The sequence below is a fragment of the Fistularia commersonii genome, chromosome 26, assembly GCF_037954325.1.
Source record: "Fistularia commersonii isolate RoL2024-O1a breed Wild chromosome 26, RoL_Fcom_v1.0, whole genome shotgun sequence".
NCBI classification, from domain to species: Eukaryota; Metazoa; Chordata; class Actinopteri; order Syngnathiformes; family Fistulariidae; genus Fistularia; species Fistularia commersonii.
In genome coordinates, this window is record NC_141309.1 from 6,465,004 (window position 1) to 6,478,505 (window position 13,502).

General features: G+C 40.0%; 1 protein-coding gene across 1 annotated transcript; it reads right to left on the reverse strand.

Annotated features, from left to right (window-relative positions):
* Window positions 1-118: 118 nt before the first annotated feature.
* On the reverse strand, window positions 119-12,298 carry atp6v0a2b (ATPase H+ transporting V0 subunit a2b). Its single transcript, XM_086174112.1, has 20 exons — window positions 11,787-12,298; window positions 11,263-11,341; window positions 10,837-10,934; window positions 10,546-10,683; window positions 10,291-10,388; window positions 9,336-9,462; window positions 8,016-8,098; window positions 7,835-7,928; window positions 6,958-7,170; window positions 6,331-6,481; window positions 5,866-6,005; window positions 5,556-5,713; window positions 5,332-5,422; window positions 4,385-4,503; window positions 4,080-4,290; window positions 3,803-3,922; window positions 3,567-3,689; window positions 3,338-3,455; window positions 2,461-2,632; window positions 119-2,279 (listed from the first exon to the last, which is right to left on the reverse strand). The coding sequence occupies exons 1-20, from the start codon at window positions 11,901-11,903 to the stop codon at window positions 2,177-2,179; spliced, it is 2,553 nt and encodes an 850-aa protein (XP_086030238.1). The 5' UTR covers window positions 11,904-12,298; the 3' UTR covers window positions 119-2,176.
* Window positions 12,299-13,502: the final 1,204 nt, after the last annotated feature.

The window sequence follows — 13,502 nt, forward strand, 5'->3', positions numbered from 1 at the left end:
GTCACTTGGGTTGACTGGTCCCCGAGCGTGGACTGGCAGGCGTTTAAACTTCCGATGTGGAAAAGAATGAACTTTTATTTTCTTTCGAAAGTCGCAGACATGAGAAAACGAGGTTTTCGGGGGTGAAATGCGGATGTCTCGGTTACATCAGGTCAGATGAGCAAATGTAAATAAAAACACGCCTTTCGTCAACCTAATGGGATTTTTGGGCGGAAAACTTAAAAGACAAATCTTTGATTGGCTGATTTTTTTATTATCAATATTAACAAATCATTACAATTTCAGGAATCACAAATACACAAATAAAACAGATGTGTAACTATATTTGAAAGTATCCAATCAATAAATAGCAACTATACAAATATATCTATCTATCTCTATATATAAACATATATATATATATATATATATATATATATATTTATATATACATCTCATTTGACCCCTTGAGGCTTTAATATGTTGTCAAGCTGTGTACTTTATTTACATCCTACGAATAACATCAGCGATAAGCGACATTGAAAAAGCGAACAAGTCTTTTCATCAGAAAATACAGATTGTGCTTTAAAAACTTAGTGCACACAAGCTTGAATGGATTCACCTCTGTGGTTCTTCCATCCAAAGCCTTGCCAGGATTAAAATGTGAACCGATTCAGAACAAACTATCTGTTGACAGTTTGACACTGCCGTTGTCAAAACAGCAAGTCAGACGAACGGGAATTCGGTCAATACTCGACTTGGACCCCAGCTCATCAATTACATTTGACTTGGAAAATTAGAACTTGAGTGTAAAGTTCGACAATCTCCAATTCTGCGTTTACAGTATTTCCAATATAATCCGGGCCTGAAACAAAAACAGCTCGATGAAATTGCCATCTTTTCACAAAACCAAGCCAGGAGTGTGTGTCTCTGGGAAAAACACGTGTCAATATATAACCCCCACCCCCAACCCACATCCCCATCCACCCTCCCACTCAAATAAACAGTGCTTTATAACTTTATAATAATTTGCTAACTTGCAGTTTTGAGGTAATCTAATAACAAAGCTGCAAAAGGAAATGTATAGGACAGCAACCTGATGTCGGCCATTACTGTCATTTGCCAGTTGAGAAAGTGCAAAAAAAATCTCAATCAGGCAACAGGGGCAGGTGCAGCTCTCCTTCCCTTAGAAAAACAGGCCTTGGAATTCCGCATGACTAATGACATATTCACAATGTAGCACAACTAATAATGCCAGACAATAATACCACATTTCCTCCTTTTCCTGTTTAATAGGAGCCGCCCACCTTTTAGAAGAGATAAATCTTAAATAACCGGTTATGTTAGAATGTAAGGTGCTCCTGACCAGCAGACATTGGCCAGCAAATTAAACATAAAAAAAGTTTTCCATCTATGGAATGTTAAGATTATACAGTGGGTGACAAATGCAAAGGCAACACTGTGTGTTAAAAAGAGGAAGAAAAAGAAAAAAAAAATCACATGCCTCTAACATTCACCTTTAATTCTGATGTCTGATGTAATACTTTAAAACAAACTAAAAAAATATATCTGTAAAAGTATTTACATCTTGTCACACTCCTGCCTGAGCACTTATAATTGTTAAAAAAAAGATCTCAAGGTTCTCCGTCGTGGATTCGGCACCACAGAGGAAGAAGACAATGGGGAAAGTAGAACGACACAGCATATTAACATTTGGTTGTATTTCTTTAAGGCAGTCAGTGCAACGAGGAGTTAAATTTGGTAAGAATCATGGAAGCGACATTTGCCAAAACTAAAACTGCATATTTGGGCGTTATTAAGCCAGAATAATTCCATTCAGCAAAAAATAATGCAACATATAAACCGAGAGAGTTACATTGAATTTGAGCCTCGTGGTTGTTTGGTATGAGGTGTCTACTTGTCTTGCCACAAAGGCAAATCATCTGCGTTTTGTATACTTAACGCAAGATAAAACAGTAGTTTGTAATCAGTACCTTGTTTACCGCTTCAACTGCCTGGAGGTGCAACATGTCGAGGTCCTGCAAAGATCAATGTTTGTAAAGCTCACAGTCATTTTGTACTTTTTTTTTTTTTTTTTATAAGGCTAAAACTTGAAAAAAAAAAACAACAACAAAACAATATTAACTCATGAAATCGCTGGAACAAAATATGTTGTCTTTGTTACACTTGACAACTTTCACAGTAAGCTGTCGTGCTCGAAGCTGGAGGGAAGGGTTGAGAAAGAAAAGGGGCAAAACTTGACTCCATTTCCGCTGTAGAACTTATTCTGAAACTCCACCCTGAGAAAGAAGAGAGTTAAATAAGATATTGTTGCCTTACCACACATTCACATTGGTGTATGCATTCAACTAGAGCTGTGAAGGGTGTGTTTCGTCCCACATAAATCAATTCTTCGCAAAACAGATAAGACTTGGCTCTATCACGGGCACGTGTGCTCCAGCGATCATAAGCAAATCTTACCAGTGGAGCCGAAGAGCGTGAAGGAAAGCGGACAAGCCCTCCATTACCAGCAGGATGGACACGGTCAAAACAGCAAACAGCCCAAATACCGGCACCAGGAGCACAACTCTAAGACTTCTGTTCATTTGTAGTCCTACACGCATCACCATGGCCCACAGGATCTCCGATAGCTCTGTGCAGGAGAGGAGCAAAAAGGAAATGCAGGACCAGTGGGGTCCTTCGTTTTTTCCACACCTGACCATGTCAACTAAAGAGAGGCCTGATGAGAAGCAGGTCTTAGAGAGAAGGACTTAGTAACTTTACAGATGCTAGTTTAAATCAGATTACTCGTTCTGCCAAGACAAGAGCAGCCTCGGCCAGCTGGATGACTTTATCCTTGAAAACACAAGTGAAAAATGCTATGTCCCGCTAGCATGCTTTAGCATCACTACATGGTATTATGATCATTTTAACACAAAATATACGAACCCTTGGTGTGTGTGTGTGTGTGTGTGTGTGTGTGTGTGTGTGTGTGTGTGTGTGTGTGTGTGTGCACGCATTGCGCAGGGGAAGAAGCAGCTGTAAAGTCATGCGGTAAAACACAAGGGCACTAGAGGAAATTAAATGTGACCTGTGGAAGAATCAGTTACACCATGGCAGGCGCACAGGGCTCCTAACGGGTGGAAACAAAAACTTCACACATTTAGAAGGGAGGCTATCTCAAGAAAGTAATACAAATAACAATGAATTAACCTTTGTGTACTCAATTAGTCTACTTTGAAGTCATTGCTTATTTTCAAAACACGCATTTTTTTTAATTCATATGCTCAGGAACCAGTGTGAAGGGGGGCACACACACACACAACCTACGAATTGTACTTGCAACCACTATACTCACTGGCATGCGCCAGGCTCAGAGCCCAGAGCCTTAGGTAGGAGGCAGTGTTGGAAACACACCCCAGACAATACTCTATGGTGTGGATGGCTTGATTCAGGAGCTCCTCTGCGAACTGAAACTGATACAGAAACAAAGGCTAAGCACCACAGTTGTGATTCGTCATGGTCACTAACTTTTGCTAATGTTATGGTAGGCTATGCATCCAGTTGTTTTGCTTTGTTCTGCTGACCTCCTCTGGCTGATGGTCTCTGCTGGAGGAGGAGAGTTCACTGTGACTGCTACCCTCCTCCAAGTCATGAGCTCTCATCAGGAGGAGTTCCTCATCGCTGCTGTGACGCACGAGCTCATATCCCTAAAAACAAGTAAAGGAGAAATAAGCTCTACATCTTTACAGAACAAACATTGATGAGACGTTTTTTCACATCCACTTTGACGTTGACAGACATGGGTTGTAGCTTGCCTCACCCTGTACATTCGTAGACGCTGACTTCCATTGTGAAGCCAGTAAAGGTAGGCAGGTTTCCCCAGCAGTAAGACAGGCACTGACAGCATGGCAATAACAACCAGAAATACCTGTAAGCCAGCCTGGATGGTGACAAAACAAAATTCTGTAACATTTTTTTGATGCACTGACACACGCAGCGTGCAGATTATTAAGCAGACATGATGTCCAACAGCTTTGGGTAGTGCTTTCGTAACACACTGAAAAGAAATATGCAATGAGTGCGATTAGCTTTCGCACCTGTCCCGGATAGAGAGGCTGCACTGCGTCCCCTTGCAGGAGGAACATGTTGATGAAGTGAATCAGGATACTCGGGGCATGTCTGGAGTCCTTAGCGGAGAAGGCCAGCCACTTGTACAGTATCATGAACACCAGGTAGCCAAACAGACATAGCATGAAAAGGACTTCAGGGAGAAATACCAAGAAGAGTTTGTGCTTCTCCCTAAAGTGCCTGTTTTTGTCAAGGAAGAGGGGACAAGTTATTCATACAAATGAATTCTAACATGAATAACTTACAACTAAACTAACTAAAGAGAATTACTTACATGTGATTGAAAATGCTGAGGATGACCCCAAAGGTCATATGTATGATGCCCAATATAACAGACATCTTCATCTTATAGGAGTTAAGGAATGTAATCCTGTTGTTGGCGAGGTTCCAAATCTTAATAGAAAGATAATGTTTTAAAAGACTAACAATGAGCAAGTATCAACTACCGACAACCAATCAAGTGCAGAATAATTTTCCAGCATTGTGATAAAATCCAGTACAGCTATTCCAGTCATGGTTTGTTCACTCCATCTGTTAACACGGCATGAAAACTACACGAGTGATTGAGGCAAAGAACCCTCTGTTTGTCGGGGAAATGCAGTCATTTTGATTTAATATAATAAAACTTTCCAAAGGATCAGGCACAGAGGGGCTTTACATGAAGAGGCCCTTCACAGACAATGTTACCATTTATAGCTTACGTAATACTTTAAATCAGCAAAGTGTTATAGTCAACATTTACAATTTCCTTTTTGGACTTCATGACCTGGGAAAAAAAAAACAAAAAAAACTTCAGGGTACTGAAGTCTTATTTTAACTACAAAAGAAATGCGTCAATGGGTTTTTGACAATATCTTCATAGAGGATATATATATATGTATAAAGTTAAAGTTGAAAAAAATTCTACTTCACTATGTGGAAGTCTTAGTCAAAAATGCTTCTGCAAGTAAAAGGTCAAAAATATTTCACGGAATAATTCAATAACAGATATGTGTCATATATGATATGCCATCCCTCAATTTAGCATCACCAAACTGACAAACACAGAGCCATCGAATCATACCGAAGCTTTTGGCTGTGTGTATTCATGTGGAGTGCGACAAACATGTCCCAGGAAACACAGTACATTATAAAAATACCATATTAAGGGAGCAGTTTGACAATAAACAAGGAAATTCTTTCTAGAAGAGAATGGGTGAAAAAACAGAAATGTCTTCTTACTGGGTCAATTCCAAAAGGGTATGGGCCCCTGAAGACTCCTGTGACATTGGGATCCAGAGAGAGAAAGTGATTTCCACGTATATCACTGTCCCTGTTAGGTAGGGGTACAACAGTGTGTTTTAAAAGGTTGCCAACTCAAACATCTTTTTCTCTCATCAACACCTCTGGTCTGTTTATGGGCTTGAATCATTAAGAACAAACCCAGAGCCTGTGGTTGTACTCACTTCCAAATCCCAGCTTTGAATGTCGCATTCACACTCCATCCAGAACCAAATATGTTAATGGACTTTGAGAAACAGTCGTTGTAAATCATGCCGGTGTAGATGGAGAACAGGCCCATCATGAGGATGATGTATCGACCCTCAAAAAACGTGTTCCAGATCTGCATACACGCATCAGATTCTGCATTTAAGACTTGAGACACACTATGTGCTAATCTTACACATTTACTCAAACACACAGAAGAAATTCTACATGTGTTATTGGAGTAAAAAGGAAAACAACAACAACAACAACATTAGGAAGAGTACTTACCTCATTTCTGGTATTTTTAAGTTTGCGATCATTCTCGTAGAGAACCATCCAGAAAGCAAAAAGAGCCATGATGAGCCCGTGACCCAGGTCCCCAAACATTACAGCAAAGAGGAAAGGAAAAGTGATGATTGTAAAAGGAGCTGGAATTTGGAGAGAGAGAGCAAGAAAACAATGAGTGTGCCTTCTGGAAAATGAAACTGTAGCACAGTGAGACACCTCAAAATCTGCAAAAACTGGAGTCAAAATCATGTGAAAATCACATACAATACAGACAGGGTTCTTTTTCTGTTGTTCAACCCCTAATTCCAAATTCTTTGATTGTTTTTGGGGGCGCTGTGCAGTTTTGCCTTTATCTTATATAGCTGAGACAAGAAATGACCAGAGCAAATCATGTCTCATGAGTGATGTGCAACCCCTACAGAGAGGGAAACAAAGACTGGAAAAGAAAACAATAATGCCTCTTACCCGGGTTCACCTCCCTGTAACTGCCAACTCCATAGGCATCGACAATGTTCTGAAAGCCGGAGGTAAATTTATTGGTCCTAATCAGGGTGGGAGGAATGTCGCTGGTGGGAATGCGATTGACAAAGGAAGGGACCGTTGACCCACTTTTCCTCTGAAAAAATTAAACCAAAAAAAAATTACAGAGTCAAAAAAAACAGCATCACCATAAACATCTTGAGACTTTTTCTTCCAGGCAGTGCAAGGGAAGCTGCTAAATCCAAATAAGAGTAAGCAAATTTAAGTGGGAACGAACTAAAAGAAAAAGAGGTGGGTATAAATGAATGAAATGCAAAAGATTTATTGCCAGTGATTCATTAAAAACCTGTCAATTATAAAATATAAAAGAATAGTAATTCTGTTTGTGTTATTTTTTTCTTGATTTAAAATAGCCTTGGAATTCTCAAAGCAAATCTTGCAAAACATTGGGTGTCCAAGTAGTGAGAACAAAAAACATCCAGCACCCTCTGATAAAGACCTGACTTTACATGGGAAACACAATATTTTATGATGTGCTCCAGTTATACTGTATAAGCCCCAAAAAAATTTAGAAATGTGCCATAGCTGAAAAAGCCAGTTGTCTTTCCTCACCGATCCTTCTTCAAGTGCTCTCCGCAGTGAGGGAATGTCACTGACAGGACACCAAACTTCAGCGATCAAACACTTGTTGGTGACATCAAAACTACACTGGTTGAGAACATAGTAGATGGCCTTCATCTTCTTGACCTGGATGACCCAGGTGTAGACTGATTCTGAAGCCTTAATCAGGACCTGTCGTAAGTAGTCTTCTGTTCTGAGAAGTACCTGAAGAGGAGACCAAAGTCTTAGGGCAGAGATTTAAAATCGGTAAGCTATTGCTGGCGTTTTCGGCATTTCTCAAGAGCATGACGGGTTGAAAATGTGCTCGTGAAAGCACAGAGGGAAAAAGAAAGGGGAGGGGGGCAGGGACCTTTCACCTTTTGGCCTGATGTTGATCATGTGCTGATGCACTACAGGGCCAGATGAAATTCTATTTTTCAGTCACAGTGGCTTAAACCTACAAAATGATTCACGAGGGAGGCAAGGGAGAAGCCAGAGAGAAACTCATCTGATCCTTTAACTCCCAGCACTGGTTCACAGCAAATTAGTTAATAAGTTAAGAATATAACAGCTATTCATCTTGTTCTTTGGTTCTTAATTCTCTAATTATACAAGGACTAGAAAGATACTGCCCCCTTTATTATGGGGAAAAAAATTAAGATGTTGAGATTTTCGGCAAGCTCACTCGATAATAAAGGATTTTTTTTTTTTTTTTTCTTTATTTGTCACAGCTTTCATAAGAACCAAATACCATGACATCTAACTTAGGAGATTACATTTTAACAAGGAGATGACAGCAACAGCATTCACAAGTCCACTTTTAGGTCACTCAAAAACAGAACTCAGTCCGAGCCTGTTACCAATTAGATAGCCGTATGAGAAGACATACTGTGTGCAGGTCCTGAATGCGAGTCCTTAGTCCCTCAACAACATCATTCCTTTCCTCATTGCTGCTGGGATATGGATACAAGTGACAGTGGTAGCTACGGAGGGAGAAAAAACATGTTATATTTAGCTTTTGGATGTAAGTACTCTTGTAGCCTTTGGAAAAACCATTGTAAGATTATTACCAGTCGCAAATTTTCTTCACTTTCTGGCCAATTTGGTCTCCCCAGTAAGAGATAAGGAACACCACGCTCTTGGTAGGCTCTCCCTACAAACAGAAAAAACTAAATGTGTATCTTTCACAAAACATGCTTGCTCCAGTGACAAAAACCTGAAAAGGCAATTCTTGCATCATTAGTTAATCAAGACTGAATTAATATATTGAGATGGCGGATCATATTTTCACATGGAGCAACAGATTAACCTTCTCCAGGCAGATGTTGCAGATTTGCGACAGCCAAATATCAGATTTTTCCTGCAACTACAACTTAATTTGAGCCTGAGAGGGTTAAAATTGCCAGGAAATGTTAATGTATCTTATTCAGTGACAGCATGTTCTGACATTCCATCCCTGATCGGTGGAAGTCTGCATGTCTGCCCTCAAATCAAGTACCAGGAAATGGCTAAATGGATTAGTGAAATCTCAACTTGAACAGATATGCATCAACTCATTTGTTGTTTTTTCAGCATAAGAGGAGACTTTCTACTCCGTCTTCATTGTAGTTTTCAGTTTTTTCCCCCTCACATTTGACAAATTGATTTGGTCATACTGTCATGATTTTATTTCCTTTTTTTAATCATTTACAATGCACAATAATCCATCAGTGGATCTGAACAGTCACTGTGACAACATCACGCAAACCAGAGGGCAAAGCTTTACACCATGTAAGAACAATTGGAATACTTTCCTTTATATGCAAGACAGTCTTGGTGAAGGATGGAGCAAAATGTTACAAGTATGAAATGTTTTACAATTTGATTTCTAGGATCTTTCAGTTATTATTTTCAGTTATCTCTTTTGTACTTGGATTTCTGTATGAGGAGAACCACACGTTAATCACAAAAAAAAGACAAAAAACTTGCAGAAATCAAAATTTGATTGCTGAAAAAAATTGTGTAATTCGGAGGAAACTGATGTTTCAGATACAGGTTTCCCGTATGATCGTTTCTTGGAAAAATCCCAACTGTGGTAATACACCTGAATCATCGCAAATGCATCCAAAAGTGCTTGATTATCGTATTATATTTTCAAATGTTAGGACTTCTTTCCTATGGTAATCTATTGCTTTAAATTAAAAAAAACATATACACCGGGTATGTATATAAAATCAACACGGGGCCAAAAATAGTCACCAAATGTCGTATTAAATTAAATTAGTCCTGCCTTTATTTAGGATTGGTATCTGCTATCCTGAGATACAGAATACTGATTTCTGAGTATTGTAATATGAATTGCTTCCATATTTTACAGTTCTATTCAAAAATGTGACCTCTGAGAAACTTACAGTGTCATGATCTTCTAGATACTCCTCAACTTCCGCATAGCTGAGGATGGTATATCCTTTACATACTCTCCAAAGCATCCTTTCAAAGGCCTCAATCTTCGCTCTCCGAATAAGCCCGGAAATGAAACTGAAAGAAGGAGAACATTCACAAACAGCCCAATATGGAGTATCTAATAAAACAATTGCTGATAATATCATTGTCATGATATTATAAAAGGCATAAAACATCTACAAATTGATTTTAAAATGTATCTGGATAGTGGTACAATTAAGTGGTAGGCAGTTTTATCACAAAATCGAGGTGGATAATAATATCAAGTGTTATTTTATTACTGTTTTGTTAAATATAAAATTCTGGCAAAATGCGGTGCTCCACCTATTCAATTTTGCTACTGCTACCAAGAATGAATTTACATAATCTTGTTTGGTCTTTTCACTGAGAGGCAAACTATTGCACAGAGGAAATGTGTTTGCAAAACAGGAATGGCCAGGAAAGTGAGCTTGTTTGCATGAGTAAACATCTGCACAGACATGTGAGCATGAGGGCCACCATGTATCCATCGCACAGCTGGCCGGTAATCTAAGCGCTAGAGCTGGACTCATGCGGACATCATATGTCCTGTCCGTGCTGGACAGTGGGAGGGGTATGCGACTGTGAGGCTAGCAGGCTGCTCTTTGAGTGGACACCATCTCTCCACGATCAAAACTGATAAAGTGTCAACAAACTCCCAAGTTATTCACACAACACACACACAGGCGTCTGTGTGTTTTACTGTGTGTACAGTGTGACTGTATGAGAGAGGTAACGAGACTTAACTTGATGAAAAAAACTTTTGACAGCCCGTTGTAATTGTTAGCTCAGCACACCGTGGCTACTCTAAAGTTCAAAAAAAGTAACTCAAATTCTACGCACAAAAACTATTAAGACAGTATTTGGAAGAAGATATAAATTTACCCTAATTTTGCTCCCAACCGCTGCATGCTGTTGTAGTCCATTATTGTGTCTTTTTCCAGAAAGGGAAACTCCTCATATTGTGCTTGTCGTGGTTCCCTCTTAAAGTAAGAGAAAATACACAGGTGGGAATAAAAACACTATTTTCTAATCAAGCAACCAAAGTTGATTCCAATGTTGTGAAAGCATTGATGCGTAAACAAGCGGAAACCCTGTGTTGTACAAAATCTTGATACTACTACAGCATTAAACACTGACCTCAGAAGTTCTCTGCACAAAGTTACGAGTGATTCGGAGCATGTGTGTGTACTCTGTCAGCTCCAGCAGATTCCTCTGCAACTTCTCTTTATTCTTTGTGACCTCGCCTAATTCTACCTCCAGCCTCTGGAGCTGTTCCTAGGAACACACACAAAGAATGACCAATGAACCAATGTTTAGTGTTACTCAAAATTGACTTAATGCTTGGAAACTGTGATAGTCATTTGGAATTGTGTGTGTGTGTGTGTGTGTAGGGGGGGTAAGGTGCTTCTATGAGAGATAAAAACAAACCATTATTGTTATGACATGCTTTGGCAAAGGAGCCACTGGATTCACATCTCCCTCCGGCAACGAAATATCCGCTTTCTTGATTTCTCTCAAAAGGTATCCTGTTGAAAATGCAGAGCAATTACACATGTTCTCTGAATACACTGCACCGACTTCATCCCAACAGTGAGACAAGTCTCTTTTTATCCAGAAAAGCATTCAGTATTTGAGCCGTACACAACATTTCGCTCAGTTCAGTCCCGAACAGGCTGTTATTTCTCTCGACTGTGGGGTCACTGTCTTGCCATTCAGTGACGAGGCCATGTATTATCTTAAATGTGTTGGTCTTTTAGATTCCATCTCAGCTGCTTGTCCGAGTCGACAGAGAATCGTTGTTTGCCTTTAAGCACATCTTACTGTTATTTTTCAGATCAATGCATTTATCCTTACCGAGGATCCTCTCCATCTCTTCACATTTTTTGATCTCATTGACATATTTTCGCTGGAATGAATTGACGGTGGGATTAAGCTGGGGAGAAAGGTGAAAGAGAAAAACTGAATTTAGACTGAGACACTGATCAAACAGCGAGTGTATGGAGGTGCTGCTTCGAAGAAACTTCCAGATGACTTCCTTTAAAATCAACAATTTTCTTCCGCAACTTGACAGGTGCTTTTACGGAAGTGACAAATGCTTGCTTTTGGTTTTTCAGATCAGGTCATAGTTGCTCTAAACAAGCAGGGACAGTTACTTCTTGTCGTCGCAACTGGACTTGAACTTCTTCCGATTGCCACGACAAGAAGATTTCACCATGACCTGGAAGACTAAGAACCTCCAGACAGGTAGTTAACCAACGGTTTGGTTCTGTGGTGTCACTTCCCCAGTCAGCAAACTACTTAAGTTTTCAAAGCCAAAAGTTTTCTTTAATGACCTTACAGGCTGTATTTTATATCTTTACGTCTATTTAAGGACTTACGTCTCTGAACTCCACAATCCCCAGCTCTCCTAATTCCGCGATGCAGTCGTACGACGAGCCGGACTGGAGAAAGAGTTGGGCCAAACACATCTCTTCCCCTCGCAGCAGAGAGCCCATTTTGACAGTTTGTTTCAATATTCCGCCGGATTAAGAAACCTAGCGAGCGACCGAGTTGGTCAGCTGCAGTTTCCGCAAATGTTTCGTCAAAAGCCAGTCAGTCAAGCCCTTCTCGATCTGTCCCCTGCTCTCACTCCAGTGCAAACAACGTATCTGACTCGCATAACGGAGACTTCAGTTAGCAGCGGTTGCACCTGGAGTATTAGCTAAAAGGCTAATCGGCAAACGGCGTGTTATTGCCTGGGCGAAAACAAACTAAACTTGTTTCGACAATAACAAAATAACTCGCATTTTCAAACAGACTGACAGCGACTCAGGCGACGTTATTTGGTCAAAACCGCTCTCGTACTTAATAAAGTTTTTCAGCAGACGGTCTTTTGATATTCACCACGTCACTTCACACTGTTGAATAGGGCAAACCCCCTCCGCGGTACTGACCAATCAACGCGGCTGCTCGGAGTCTGCGCACAACCGTGGGCCCTTGGGACAAACGTCCCACACGCCGACGGTGACGTCATACTACAAAAAAACAGGACCCATATTCCACCCTAGATCCCTTGGCATTGTTTTTAAAGTATTTGTAGTTCATTATTATACAAAAGTATTTTAAATAAAACCTCATTGTGATATGAAGGACCCAAACTGTCCCAAAAGTAAACAATCGACCACCAAATAAACTATTTTGCATGTCAACATAAGGCACTGTGATTTTGATCGTGAATACCTGCTTTGTGTGCTTTTTTGTGTTTTTATTTTATTTTATTCTGTTTTATTTTATTGTTTACTGTAGTTTATAGACATTTGGAATGAATTTTAATTGCTTTATTACAACTGACATCTCATTGTTTAGGACGCCGGATGGAATGAGGATTTTTTTAACCAATGTGATTTTATGGATGCAAATATTTGCATGGCTGGCGTGTCGCTTTTGTGCGAAAGGGGTGGGAGTCTGTTCCACGCAATAATGAATTTCAGGCTCACAATTATTTGGGATCTTGCTAGAACATGCCACCGTGTTTTGTTTCGTTTTTATCTTCTGCATCTTTTTGCACAGCTTTCCTTTGTCTTGTTCTGTTGGAACCTTGTTGCAAGATTCATGTAGTGACTGCACACACAGTGTTATTCTGATCAGGACCCAGACGTTTCCTGTGAAACTGTCCACAAGCAATTTTGTGGTTCATTTGGAATTGGAAGGCCAGGATTGGTTTGCGCTTCTGCCTCACAGCAAGAAGGTTGCTGCTTTACTTTGTTTATGAATTTGCATGTTATGAGTTTGCATGTTCAACCCATGTCCACGTGGCTTTCCTTTGGGCTCTCCTCTGGTCACCTCCAATAATCCAAAGCATGCAGGAGGTTCATTGGAGATCCTAAATGCCCAGACATGTGAATGTGTAAATATGTGGTCCTGCTCGTAACCGGTGACCGGTCTGGGGTGAAGCCTGCCTCGGTATAATGAATTAGTGCTCAAGAAAAGAAAAGATAAGAAAAGAAAGGGAAAAATTAAGTGAAAAGAAAAATGTCACTGCATGCCTAAATTTACCTGATCACATCAAAATGATGTTGACTCATCATTCCACAAGGGAAAAGGGGAAGGGTGTC

Coding starts and splice junctions, on each gene's coding strand:
- atp6v0a2b (XM_086174112.1), bottom strand. CDS start 11,903: ATGGGCTCTCTGCTGCGAGGGGAAGAGATGTGTTTGGCCCAACTCTTT. Junction 7,929..8,015: donor GTGAAGAAAATTTGCGACTG/GTAATAATCTTA, acceptor CTCCCTCCGTAG/CTACCACTGTCACTTGTATC. Junction 3,456..3,566: donor GAGACCATCAGCCAGAGGAG/GTCAGCAGAACA, acceptor TTTCTGTATCAG/TTTCAGTTCGCAGAGGAGCT.